The 13,413-nt window shown below is 36.6% G+C and overlaps 1 protein-coding gene across 2 annotated transcripts in view; it reads right to left on the reverse strand.

Moving 5' to 3' along the window:
• Nucleotides 1–13,413, reverse strand: part of PRKG2 (protein kinase cGMP-dependent 2) — a 96,478-nt gene that overhangs the window by 56,645 nt on the left and 26,420 nt on the right. For both annotated transcript variants that reach the window (XM_059066509.2, XM_067035908.1), the window contains exons 3-5: nt 8,296–8,462; nt 3,032–3,145; nt 1,508–1,613 (exon numbers count right to left, since the gene is read on the reverse strand). In XM_059066509.2, the coding sequence (XP_058922492.1) occupies nt 1,508–1,613; nt 3,032–3,145; nt 8,296–8,462 (387 nt within the window). The remainder of the gene's footprint in view (nt 1–1,507; nt 1,614–3,031; nt 3,146–8,295; nt 8,463–13,413) is intronic.

A 13,413-nucleotide genomic window follows, 5' to 3' on the forward strand; every position in this document is an offset into this window, starting at 1 on the left:
TCTCTCCTGTAAGCCTTTCACCTTTGGGGATTGGTGAGGAAATCGATATGAGAAAAAATCTTTTGTCTGTCTCCCCTCTATGAAGGCAGAGATCGCGTTTATCTTGTTCACCACTGAATCCACAATGTTTACGCCTGGCAATAAGTATTCACTGAACAAAGGCATGAATGAGATAACAAAAAGAAGAAAAGGAGGGAAGGAACCTGTACTAGGAAATTCTCTGAGCTCCCTCCACTAAGGCAGAACACACTAGACTCCCAGGGAAAACCTAGTGGCTCAGATTTTATCTCAGACATGATGCAACCCATGGGCACCGGTTTACTTATGTATCCTTTTTTGGCCCTTGCATAAGTGCAGTTTATTAGCTTTAAATACTGACCTGCATTGCTCAGTTGCTGGATTTTGAGATTACCTATACTCAGATAGACCCCACAACATGATGGCTAAGGCAATGATTGTCAAATAGGTAAGGCACCTTCTTGTCATTACTGCAGCTCTCTTCCAGGAGTCCTTATTGTTTCCGGGAAAGTAAATCAGCAAGCATCCGTATGAAAAACCTCAGTGCCTGCAATGTTCTACTGATTAACAATGCCTTCATTCAATATTCACTGAGTCCTCACTATATGCTAGGCACGGCACAGCCCTAAAATCATTGACTTTGCAGGCTAGTGATGCAAGATAAAGTCACTATACTTAAAAAGAACTTAGAATTTATTTTTGGAAACCACAGGATATTTTATTGTTATTACCACTTATCAAAGGTTACATTTCATTACAGTATGTATTGCAGTTTCAGAGACTATCAAATCTCCCACAAAAGACACAGAAATAGTTTAAATAAGGAACTTATACTTTCCAAAAAAAATGTTTTTAATGTGTAGCTGACCTTTTCAGTTACATAGGTACTTGTTTCTCTGTAATTTGATGCGTCCAAGTTGTTGGGGGTTCAGAACAGTTGACAAAATGTGTATGTTCCAAGGATCCATGTCGTGATAGCAAGCATAATAACATTTTTGGCAAGTTAATTTGCCACAAATAATAGTAATTTGGGAGATGGCGTGACTATGCCAATGAGAAAAAATGTCTCAGATAAAGCAAGTGAGGATAGTAAAATAATTTATTTTAATATTATTCTAAGCAAAGCATTATGATCTATTGTTATCTACTTCCAAATTATAGGATATCTTTCAAAGTCAACTGAGCAACCCAAGTGAATATTTTAGGATTTTATGCACATTATTCTATACTATGTTCAATGACTCCATCAACACAAGGGCAAAATTAGCAAGAGAAATAAATCAGTGAACAAGGCTAATGGGAATGAAACATAATTCTTCATATATATAGTGGCATTTACTGCAAGAGAATACTTTTGTTCCTTTGGCTTAATCATATGGAAAATGCTTAAATAAGAAAGATTGTAGTAAAATAATTACTCTGATAAAACCAACATATCCACAATATGGCTACACCACCACTCTTTTTGCCACCAACGTGTTATTCTTACCTTCTGAGGAAGTTTCTGTACTGTTCATCTCTAGCTTGAGCTGTCCTTCTCATTATATTCTGGAATACCTCTCGATCTAGTGCCCATGTTTTAACATTGGTAATAGCTTTAGAAAAATCAAGAAAATAATAAAATATTGTTTAGCTCTTAGATTAAGAAAACATTCCAACATGTTAATCAATAAATTTTTCATGTACTCTCATAAAATGATATTTCTTGGACAATGCATTATTTAAGCATGCAAATGGGAGGAAGTAGTGATGTAAAGAGTGGGTAATTTTATAACATCATTTTTGGTTTGAAATAAATGATGATTTGAAAGTGAGCAGCAAAATATTTCCATTCTAATTATGTTTTGCTTAGGATGATATTAACATTAGTTTGCAATCCCTAATTACACACTACATCATCAGGAGGTATTTTAGATTTGTGCTGTGATACAGAAGAAAGCCAGCCAGCCTGTAGCTAATCCAGAGAGTGAAAAATTCACAAGCAGATAATTGAAAGTTAAAGATCTCTGTGTGTGAGTCTGTTTTTATGTCTTTTTATGTTGTTTAGACACTGTTGCTAACGGGAGCCAATATATTTTAAGAATCTCTATGGTTACTTTTACATAAAATATACAAAATCATTTTCAAAGAGATTATGCAAGACAGTTTTGGGGACAAACTTTTCATAGGAAAGACATTAAAATCAACAATAAAATCTAAAAAGGAAGAAGAGCAGAAGTAGCTCTAAAAAAATCTGTATGAAATTATGGTAGTAAGATATTTTTTAAAGGAGTGATGAGAGCCTACAGAAGAGATCAAAATCAAAATCTCTGGTTTACTAAACTTTAGAGTGAATTAGAATTATTTTGACATTCTTGTTAAAAATAGAGATCCCTGGGCCCCACTGTCAGAGATTATTTGGAGTGGAGCCTCAGAATGTGCATTTTTATCAAATACTGCAACAATGCTGACACACATAACCTCGTCCCAAACTCTGAGAAGCACCACATCTAAGTAATTCAGAAGAAAACCCGGTATTACCATGAATAAAGTCGATAAAAACAAGAACCCTAAGGAGAAGTAATTGAACTAATCCCAAAAGTCACTCACAAAAACTCTCATTAATTAATTCATATCTTTTTTGATATTTATACACTTTTATTGGTTTAATTATTTCTGGTTTGTAATATGGTCAGAACTTCATGGAGAATAGAAAGCAAACATGCTGAATGAGCCAAAGGCAAATGTCTACATAATAAAAAATTGAAATGGCAACGACAGCAAATACTGCAATCAGTTCTGTTTAAAGCCATATTCATATTTTATATACAGGTATCTGACGGAAAGGTCTTTTTAAGCTTGAATCATTAAGACAAGGGCTTCAATATGAAACCTTTTATAAGCATAGCCTTTCTATTAATAAGAGCATATGGGGCACAATGGGAGACAAAAAGACTCAGGATGCAAGAATGTCTTAGGTTATCTTTAACGTTGTGTAACAATTTTAAAAATACAGCATTTCATCTCCTGTTACCTTTCACAGAGGCAGTTCTTGTACAGTTGTATAAAATGGCCAGTTCCCCAAACGTCGTCCACATAGGAATGGATGATAGCCATTTCTCCCCTTGGAACACCTCTAGTCGACCCTCTATCAAGTAGAATGTAAAGAAAACACAAGTAATCAAAATCCACCTGGATTCCATAAGTTAAAAAAAAATCAGAAGGTATACAAAGCATACAGGTAAGATATCTTATGATTTTCATTATAATAAAGTGGTTAAGAATGCAGACTGAAGCCCACTTTCTATTAGCTGATTAGCCTGAAGAGGTACCCACTCTGCATGGGTTCCTCATCAATAATGGGGATAATATATATATATTTTTAACATCTTTATATATAGCTGTTTTACAATGGTGTGTTAGTTTCTGCTTTACAACAAAGTGAATCAGTTATATATATACATCTGTTCCCATATCTCTTCCCTATTGTGTCACCCTCCCTCCCACCCTCCCTATCCCACTCCTCTAGGTGGTCACAAAGCACAGATGTGATCTCCCTGTGCTATGCGGCAGCATTGGGGAGAATATTAATAATATTTACTTCATACAGTTGTGAGAAGTAAATAAGTTACTATAGGTAAGGATCACAGATCCATGGCTAGCACATAGTAGATGCCATGTAAGTGTTAGCTATTGGGAATTCCCCAGCGGTCCAGTGATTAGGATTCTGCGCTTCCACTGCAGGCGGGCACAGGTTCTATCCCTGGTCGGGGAACTAACATCCTGCATGCTGTGCAGTGCAGCCAAAAATCCCCACAAAAAACAAAAACAAACAAACAAAATCCCATATTATTATTATTGTGATTGTTACAAAGCTCTTTCCTGAAGCAGTGGATGGCAAGTGTTTCATTTAAAATTCATTCTACCCCATGAAAAATGTAGCACATGAAACTACTTCTCTTGCACAAGGAACACAACAATCACTGTATGTCTTCAAAACATAGCACAGGTGTTTACACTGGTGGAAGGACTAACTTGTCATAACTGAGAAGTATGCTGGCCCCTGGAGTCAGGCTGCCTGGCTCTGACTAGTCTTTGGCCATGTGACCTTGGGTATGTTACTTCACCATGCCTTGCTTGTTGCCTAACCCCTCATTAATTGAAATGCATTAGTAAATGAAGTCACTAAGAAGAGAATTAAAAGACAAGCCACAGACTGAGAGAAAATATTTTTACAAAAGACACATCTGATAAAGAACTGTTTTACAAAATATACAAAGAGCTCTTAAAAGCTCATCAGTAAGAAAACAACCTAATTAAAAATGGCCATGTGTTTCCCTGGTGGCGCAAGGGTTGAGAGTCCACCTGCCGATGCAGGGGACACGGGTTCGTGCCCCTGTCCGGGAAGATCCCACATGCCGCGGAGCGGCTGGGCCCGTGAGCCATGGCCGCTGAGCCTGCGCGTCCGGAGCCTGTGCTCCGCAACGGGAGAGGCCACAACAGTGAGAGGCCCGTGTACCGCAAAAAATAATAATAATAAAAAAATGGCCAAAGACTTTAACAGAGGCTCACCAAAGAAGATATACAGATGGCAAATAAGCATGTGAAAAGATGCTCCACATCATATTTATCAGGAAAATGCAAATTAAAACAATGAGCTACTACTACACACCTAACAGTATGACCAAAATCTGGAACACTGACAACAGCACATGGTGGAGAGGATGTGGAGCGACAGGAATCTCATAAATTGCTGGTGGGAATGTTACATGGTACAGCCACTCTGGAACACAGTTTGGTGGTTTCTTACAAAATTAAACATACAATCCAGCAATTGTGCTCCTTAGTATTTATCCAAAGGTGCTGAAAACTTAGGTTTACACAAAAACCTGCACACAGAGGTTTACAGCAGCTTTATTCATAATTGTCGGGCTTCCCTGGTGGTGCAGTGGTTGAGAATCGCCCTGGTCTGGGAGGATCCCACATGCCACGGAGAAACTGGGCCCGTGAGCCACAACTACTGAGCCTGCGCGTCTGGAGCCTGTGTTCCACAACAAGAGAGGCCGTGACAGTGAGAGGCCCACGCACCGCGATGAGAGTGGGCCCCGCTCACAGCAACTAGAGAAAGCCCTCGCACAGAAACGAAGACCCAACACAGCCAAAAATAAATAAATAAATAAATAAATAAATAAATAAATAAATAAAAGAACGGTGCATAATTGTCAAAACTTGGAAATTACCAAGATGTACTTCACTGGGTAAATGGATAAACTGTGCTACAACCAGACCATGAACTACTACTCAGTGCTAAAAAGAAATGAGATGCTAAGCCATGAAAAGACATGGAGGAACCTTAAATACACATTACTAAGTGAAAGAAGCCAATCTGAAAAGGCTAAATACTATATGATTCCAACTATGTAACATTCTGGAAAAGGGAAAATGACGGAGAAAATTAAAAGATTCGTTGTTGCCAGGGGTTGGGGAGGAGGTGAATAGGCAGAGCGCAGAGGATTTTTAGGGCAGTGAAAATACTCTGCTTGATATTATAATGATGGATATATGTCATTATACACTTGTCACAACCTAGAGACTGTACAATACCAAGTACGGTTGTTGAGTGATTACGATGTGTCAATGTAGGTTCATCCTTGGTTTAAAAAAACTGTACCTTGCTGAGGAGTGATGCTGATAACAGGAGAGGCTGTGGATGTGGGGGTGCAGGGGTATATGGGAAATTTCTGTCCCGCCCTATCAATTTTGCAGTAAACCTAAAACTGCTCTAAAAATTAAAGTCATAAAAAAGAAAAAGAAGAGTGCTTGACACCAATCTTTGGCTAAGTAGAGTTTGGGGGAAGGGAGAGGCAACTTCCTCACCATGCTTCTGCCCTGGCAATTCTCTTCTCTTTTCCTTTCAAACAAATGCAAATAAAACCTTAGCTAATCAAAAGCATTTGCAAAAAAGACCTATATTCTTAGAGGAAGAAAATGGTGGGGTTATTTCTCTTTCCCTTGAAGAACTGGTCTTTCCTTCTCCTAATTCACCACTAAGTAGCTCTGGGTCATCTCTGTCCACTCACTCATTCAATGCATCTGATATGAATACCTATGCTGTGCCAAGAACTAGCCCAGGTGAAAGAGAGACAGGGTAGACAAAACAGAAAAGATATTTATCCTGTTAGAACTTATATTCTAGTAAGAAATAAATTCTATTTTGGCTCCGAATCTTATATTTTAGTTATGCAATTTAATAACTTCTCATTATGACTAAATTCTATTCCATCAAAACTATTTTGCTTCACTGTTGAGCTAGTATCATGGAACTTTATGCATTTCAAGTTTTTTCTAATTCGTTATGGCACATGGGACTTGAGCAACACTGAACAATTATATGGAATATCAGAAGTTTAAGCTAAATCTGCTTTTACTATTTGCTATTCTTGCTATATTTTATAAAGGGGAGATTTTGAATTAACAAACTAATTTGCTCGATCAATTAAATCACACAATTCAATTCTTAGATAACATCATAATTAATTCAAATAAGAAAGCGTCCAAGTTTCATTTCCATGTGTGCTATAGCCCTGACTTCAATAACTATATTGATACTGACTTCTGTTCAAACCCTTCTCTCCCTAAGCCTTTCATCAGAGTTGCTGGCAAAGAACAAGATGAGCTGACATGAGTTTCTCATCGTTCCTTGCAGGTTTCCTAAATATTGGTTGACTTAATGCCCTATCTTCTCTTGCCAGAATGTTCTAGTGTTGCCAAGGTAGAAGTAAAAGAGCCAAGAGAAAAGTTGAAAGAGGGGGAAATTGCTCTGGGTCACCTTTCCCTAAAACTTGAAGGCTGGCTAAATTAAGACTGTAATTCACTTCTTGGGGAGAATAATTACTTGAAGATGACTATAGTTTTAAGGCCGTCTACAAAGACGTGTATGGCAAATAATACACTAATAATTATGCAAATGGCATGTTTAAAGAATCAAAATAGAGAAACCAAAAAAAATTTTTTTAATTAAAAAAATAGAGAAAACAGTCTTTTATACACTGTCAATAGATGTGTATTAATTTGTTTGGATAGGCAACTTCTGCTCCACACCTAAGGCCTCAAGGAAACAAGAATCATAAAAGCATTGCTTAACTTTGTTTCTTAGTTTCTGTGATTCTTTTTACCCCTCCTTGCTATACAAGGATTTGTCTAAAGTTGCAGGCCACTTACCAGAATGTAACCTCCCATGGGAATCATGTCTTATTCACCTGTGTCTCTCTCAGAACTCAGCACTGGGCTTTGACCATAGTTGGCCATCAATAAAAAATTATAAAGTTTATAAAGCATTGCTTAGATCATCAAGACCTACAGTGCAAAATAAAAGGCCACAGCACATCCCAGGTTACCACTACCTCTGAGCAAGCCAGTTAACTTTTTTCCCTAAAACTAAAAAATTTGGGGCAATTCAGAATTTGACAGGGCATTCAATAGCCGTAAGCCCTGTTCAGATGATTTCTTGCTTCTATATCTAAAAAAAAATTGTTGAATTCCAGTATAAGATTTATGTGTTTGATAAGCATTTGAGAAATAAATCCTTTTCCTATCTAACCATTATAATCTACCCAGCATGGAAGCATGTTCAAGGTATCATGTATGGAGGAAGCCATTTAAATGGTTCTAAAAATACCAGCTTTAACCTTAAGGCATTCCATTTGACTTATCTGTTGGTTAAATGTACCTAAATTGTCTTTTGAAATCATTGGTATATAACAAAAATATTTTACAAAGTCACAAAAATAATTGTTTTCTTTTCCATGGTACAGCAATGTAAAAAGGTCAACACAAGCAGCAGTGTTTTGAATACTCTGAAACACCTTCTTGTATATGTTGGGTGAGTGGCACTGTGATTAAAAGTATGGACTCTCTAATCAGACTGTTTAAATTTGCATTCTACCTCCACCACTAATGAGCTGTGTGGCCTTGGGTAAGTTACTTAACCTCTCTGTGACACAGTCCACATAGTAACATGAAGATAGTAGCACTTGCCTAACAGAGTCAGTGAGTTGAAATGAGATTTTTCTATTAACTTCTCAGTAGGATGCTGAACATATAGGAAGCATTCTGTAAATATTAAGTATTAGCAACATGATGATTAGATCAACAAGGTTACTATTTCATGAGCTCAATCTGTTATGTTTTCTACAAATAGAGCAACCAATTTTGCATTTTTATAAATGTTTGCAAAAAATCATTAAACTATAGGCAAATATTTATTATATGGTGACTGGAAAAATCTGTGAAGCCCACCTGCCAGTACAAAGATATGGTTTCCTGGTTCTCCTTGCTTAATAATGTAACTCCCTTGCTGGTAGTTTCTCCCATACATGCATTCCACCATGTCTTTGATCTGCTGAGGATCCAGTCTCTTCAGAAATTGATTTTTATTAAGGGCATCTGTAATGAGCTTCTTCTCACTGGTATAATGGAAAGAAGATGTTAGTTACAATTAGTGAAAACCATGATTTGCTCTTTAGAGTCACTTCATTTTTATTCTTCATATTACTACCTATGTATTTACAACTTTTCCAGCAAGGAAAAAATTTTTTTCTAGCCCCACCAACACCTAACCCTTAGAACTACCATACTTTGCTTGGAAATCCTTTGAAAACATTTTTGAACATTTTTTTCTGGTAATCATTATTAAATCAATTTTATCATCACTCCTAATTGTCATCATCAAAAGGTAGCATCCTTCAAGGTCCCTAGATGCAATACTAATGGACATATGATTTTTAGATGGGAAGCAGGTCTGGTTGGTAGGTAGAAGGTGTATCTAAGGGACTATAACACAGTATTCATTCACTGATGTATACACGTGTGCCTAATTCCTACGGTGCTAGTCATTTTATATCTTATTTAATCCTTACTACTATCCTGTGAGATAATGATTATTCCGACTTTATAGATAAGTAGACTAAAAGCTAAGAAGCACTTATTCTCCCCTAGGATTTAAATCTAAGTCTGTGAGTCTGAAGTCTGTGCTGCTTCCATTCCATCTGTTGCTTCTTCTGAGGTGGAGAAGTCAGCTCCCTCGGGACTCATAAGGTTTGATCAGACATAGCAGGTGATGGTGATAGGTCAGGTTTGCCTATGTTTTGACTCTTAGTATGTCTAGACTAGACAGAACCTACATTTCCAACCTCCCAGCCTATTCACTCCCCAAATCAGAAGCCCACTTGTTGGTAATCCTAGAACACTCCAGTTTGTTTTGGAAAAGAAGTAGCTCAAAATAATTGCCTAATCTGCATCACCTTACATTTCTAATGTTCTAATTAGCATACTTTATATGTAGATATCATAGCATTATGAGCTGGAAGAAAAGTTGCCTAAGTCAGAATCTTTGCACAATATATTTGCTTTCACTCAAATTCAGTGTTATTCTTTTAAAATATGGGTATTTTCCTGTATTTTTCATTCAAACTCTCTCCCATACATAGCTTTGCTGTTTAAAAACTTGTGATCTTTGCTGCACAGAAAGTGTTCAAGGGAATTCCCTGGTGGTCCAGTGGTTAGGACTCAGGACTCAGCGCTTTCACTGTTTGCGTCTGGTTTCGACCTCTGGTCAGGGAACTAAGATCTCACAAGCCAGGTGTCACGGCTAAATTAAAAAAAAAAAAAAAAAAAAAAAAAAAAAAAAGAAGAAGAAAAGAAAGGAAGTTCTCAAACACAAGGTAAAAGTTCATGGAATTAGATACTTAATGATCCTATCTATCAAATCAGTAGGCTTCAGGAAGGAAACAGAACAAAGCCTTGTACAGAATTCCTTCTTCCTTACTCCATCAACCTCAGAGCCATCTGAACTCTCTGGGTTCCGTGAGAACTTCCTTCCTCCTTCATCTAATCTATCACTACGTCTTGTCAATTCTCTTTGCAAAATATCACTGTTATCCATTTTAGTTTCCATATTCAAGGGTCACCACATCCAAGGAAAAATCTTAGGTCTGGATAATTTTAACAGCTTCCTTTTTGGTTTTTCAGCTTCTAGCCTCTTCCCCCTGCAGTCCATCCTATACCACACTATCAGATTCACATTAGTACATTCATCTTGACTTCACCCTGATCTCATTCTTCCTTCATCCACTAAAACCAACAATTCATTCAGTTAAGATATACCAAAAAAATACTTTTGCAAGATATTCTTCTCAAGGGTAGAACTGTGAACAATATCATAAAAGTTCCAGATTTCACGAGTCTTTCATGCTAGTGTAACATTCCAGCAAGTTTCCTCAATGCCCACATATCCCAATTTCCCAAAATATGTTCCAAGTATCACTGTTCCTTTATAATCAAAAGTTTGCTGACTTTAAACAATTTTGGAAATTCAGCATGCACAGTTTAAAGGTTCAAAGAAATCTTGCAGTAAACAAATCTGTTTAAACCAATGTTTTCCAGACCTCACTGTCTTCTTTATTTATTTCTTTTTTTTTTGGCTTAACTCCTATTAACATTCCATGGAAGTATTATGAAAACCCTTTTGCCATAGAAGACAATCAACTTCTCACAATCTGGTATTCCCCATTTCCTACCACATGCCTCCACTCTATCCATTTAGCACTTACTCCCTAACACAAATCCTTTGTTACAGATAGACTGGTCTCCTCATTGTCTCCTATGCGTGCCAGTTTCACCTTCAGGCTTGGCACATCTTTTCTCCTTGAATTTAGCTTCTTCTTCCCTCAACCTACCCAAACATTAGACATCCACCAAGAAACCCCTTATGACCTACTCAACCCTGCCTGGATACTGTAGCTCACACAATCCTTCTCTTCTACCCTAAACTCCTAGAGTACTCGTTTTCATGTCCGTCCAACTCACCAAATTTATCAAGCAAATAGTTAAGACATAAAAATTAGTAAAGCATGGCCCATAGCCTCAAAGAGTTCCCAGATCCTCTTAATTTAGTTTAGTCCATAAACACACTGTAATATTCTATTAGAAAAGAGTTATTGGTACTTCCCTGGTGGCATAGTGGTTAAGAATCCACATGCCAGTGCAGGGGACATGGGTTGGAGCCCTGATCTGGGAAGATCCCACATGCCATGGAACAACTAAGCCCATGCACCACAACTACTGAGCCTGCGCTCTAGAGCCCACAAGCCACAAGTACTGAGCCCATGAGTCACAACTACTGAGCCCACATGCCACAACTACTGAAGCCCGCATTCCTAGAGTCTCTCTGCAACAAGAGAAGCCACCACAATGGGAAGCCCGCACACCACAATGACACTCGCCACAACTAGAGAAAAGCCTGTGCGCAGCAATGAAGACCCAACTCAGCCAAATAAATAAATAAATAAATTTATTTTTAAAGAAAGAAAGAAAAGAGTTCTCCCTATGAGGTTTTCTCCAAACTAAATCATAAATACTTAGAGGAGTGGGTCTTGTCTGGAATTTTCTATTTACAAAGCCTCATACAGCAGTGATTAAGAGTGTGAAGTTTGCAACTTCTCCTATAACTATGATATAGGCCAGCTATTATAAGCACAACTCTCCCTGCTCACACAAAACAAGTATAAAAGTTGATTAAAATATATTTACAAATCTGTTTTACAGCATTGGAGACCTATCAACTTAGCAACAGCTTGATGAATGATGATCAACAAGAGATCATGAATTTGACATTCACCTCCGCTTTTTCCTTCAAAGCATTTATTGATTTGTAGGCAGCATTAAGCAGAGTTTTGGCAGTCTCAAAGGGTTGGGAAGACACAAGTCAGTGTTCAAGACACACCATGAAAGAGGATCCTGGTAAACACTCAGAATTTCAGATGGGACATCTAAAGGGCTGTAAACAAGAAGTAAAGACTAACAAAAAACAGGCAAAGAGAGCCCCAAACCAACTTTGAAACTATTCCTATTTTGGCTAAAATTATTTGCCCCTGCTTAACTGCCTGTGAGAAGGAAAGGTGAATATTCTCTGTAGGATGTTCACAACATCTAGGACTCAAATTTTCTCTATAATTTTTCCATAAGGAGTATCTGGCATGATCTCAAAAACTACCAGCCATACCAGGAGAAAAGATCAAATGACTGAAGACCAAGAGCAAAAAAAAAAAAAGAAACAGACCCACAGCAGATTAAAAAAATTGTATGTATCAAGCACAAACTTTAGTACAACTATAATAGGTTTAAGAAAATCAAGGATAAAATGGAAAATGTCAACAGAGAACATGAACCTTTTTAAAAATCAAGTAGATATTCTAGAATTGAAACAATATCTGAAGCTTGGACCTCAATAGATGGGTTTAAAATCTGATAAGACACAGCTGAAAATGATTACAAACTGAATATGGGCAGGTAAAATATATCCAGATAGAAGACTGGAGAAGATCTAGGATAGAAAATAGAACAATAAAAACAAAAACAAAACAAAACACAGGAGACATATATGGCATGATAGAGAAGTTGAGCATATATATAATCTGAACCCCCAAAGAAAGGGAAAGAATTGGCCTGAAACAATACATGAAGGTATCATATTCAAGAATTTTCTTAAATCAATGAAAATGTATCAAGCCATAGACAATAAACTCCAAACAAAATATATACATAAAAAATTTAGTCCCATCATAGTAAAATTATTGAAAACCAAATTCAAAAAGAAAAATCTATGAAGCATCTGAAGAAAACAGACATATTACCTTCAAATGACCAACAACAGGACTGACTTACTCTTTAACAGAAATAATGGAAACCAGAAGACAGTGGAATATCTTCAAAGTGCTTCAGAGTGCCTATTCCAATATCTTTACCCAGTGAAAACAGCCTTCAAAAATGAGAGCAAAATGAATATATTTTCAAAATGTTATTCCGTTGGCAACAGACTTAACAGAGAAGGAAAATGATCCTGGATGGAAACTAGTAGATGTTAGAAGAAAGAAAGAATGAGAAAAGTAAATATGTGGGTGACTAAAGGAAGCTCATCTTTATAAAAGAGTAATAATAATATCTTGTAGAGTTTGAAATATATGATAAACAAAATGTATGAAAACAAACAGCCAAAACTGCATGGTCAGTAAATGGAGTTAGTTAACATAATTTAAAAGCACTAATCTATATTGGAAATTGAACAAGTTAAAGATGCATGTTATAATTTAGGGTAACCCCTATAAGATTAGACATAGAAAGTTTAACTAGAAGAGCAAATGGAATAATAATATGTACTTAATTAATTCAAGAAAATGGAAAGAAAATAGAGAAAAAGAAACCAAAGAAATGAAACAAGTAAGAAACAAATAGTAAGATGTTAATGTTAAACCCAAATATTTTGTATTTACATTAAAAATAAATGTAATAAATACCCCAATTGAAAGACCAGATTGTCAGACTGATAAAATAAATAAATAAAAAAGAAAATACCAAGTA

The sequence above is a fragment of the Kogia breviceps genome, chromosome 6 (genome assembly GCF_026419965.1).
Source record: "Kogia breviceps isolate mKogBre1 chromosome 6, mKogBre1 haplotype 1, whole genome shotgun sequence".
In the NCBI taxonomy this organism is placed as follows: Eukaryota; Metazoa; Chordata; class Mammalia; order Artiodactyla; family Physeteridae; genus Kogia; species Kogia breviceps.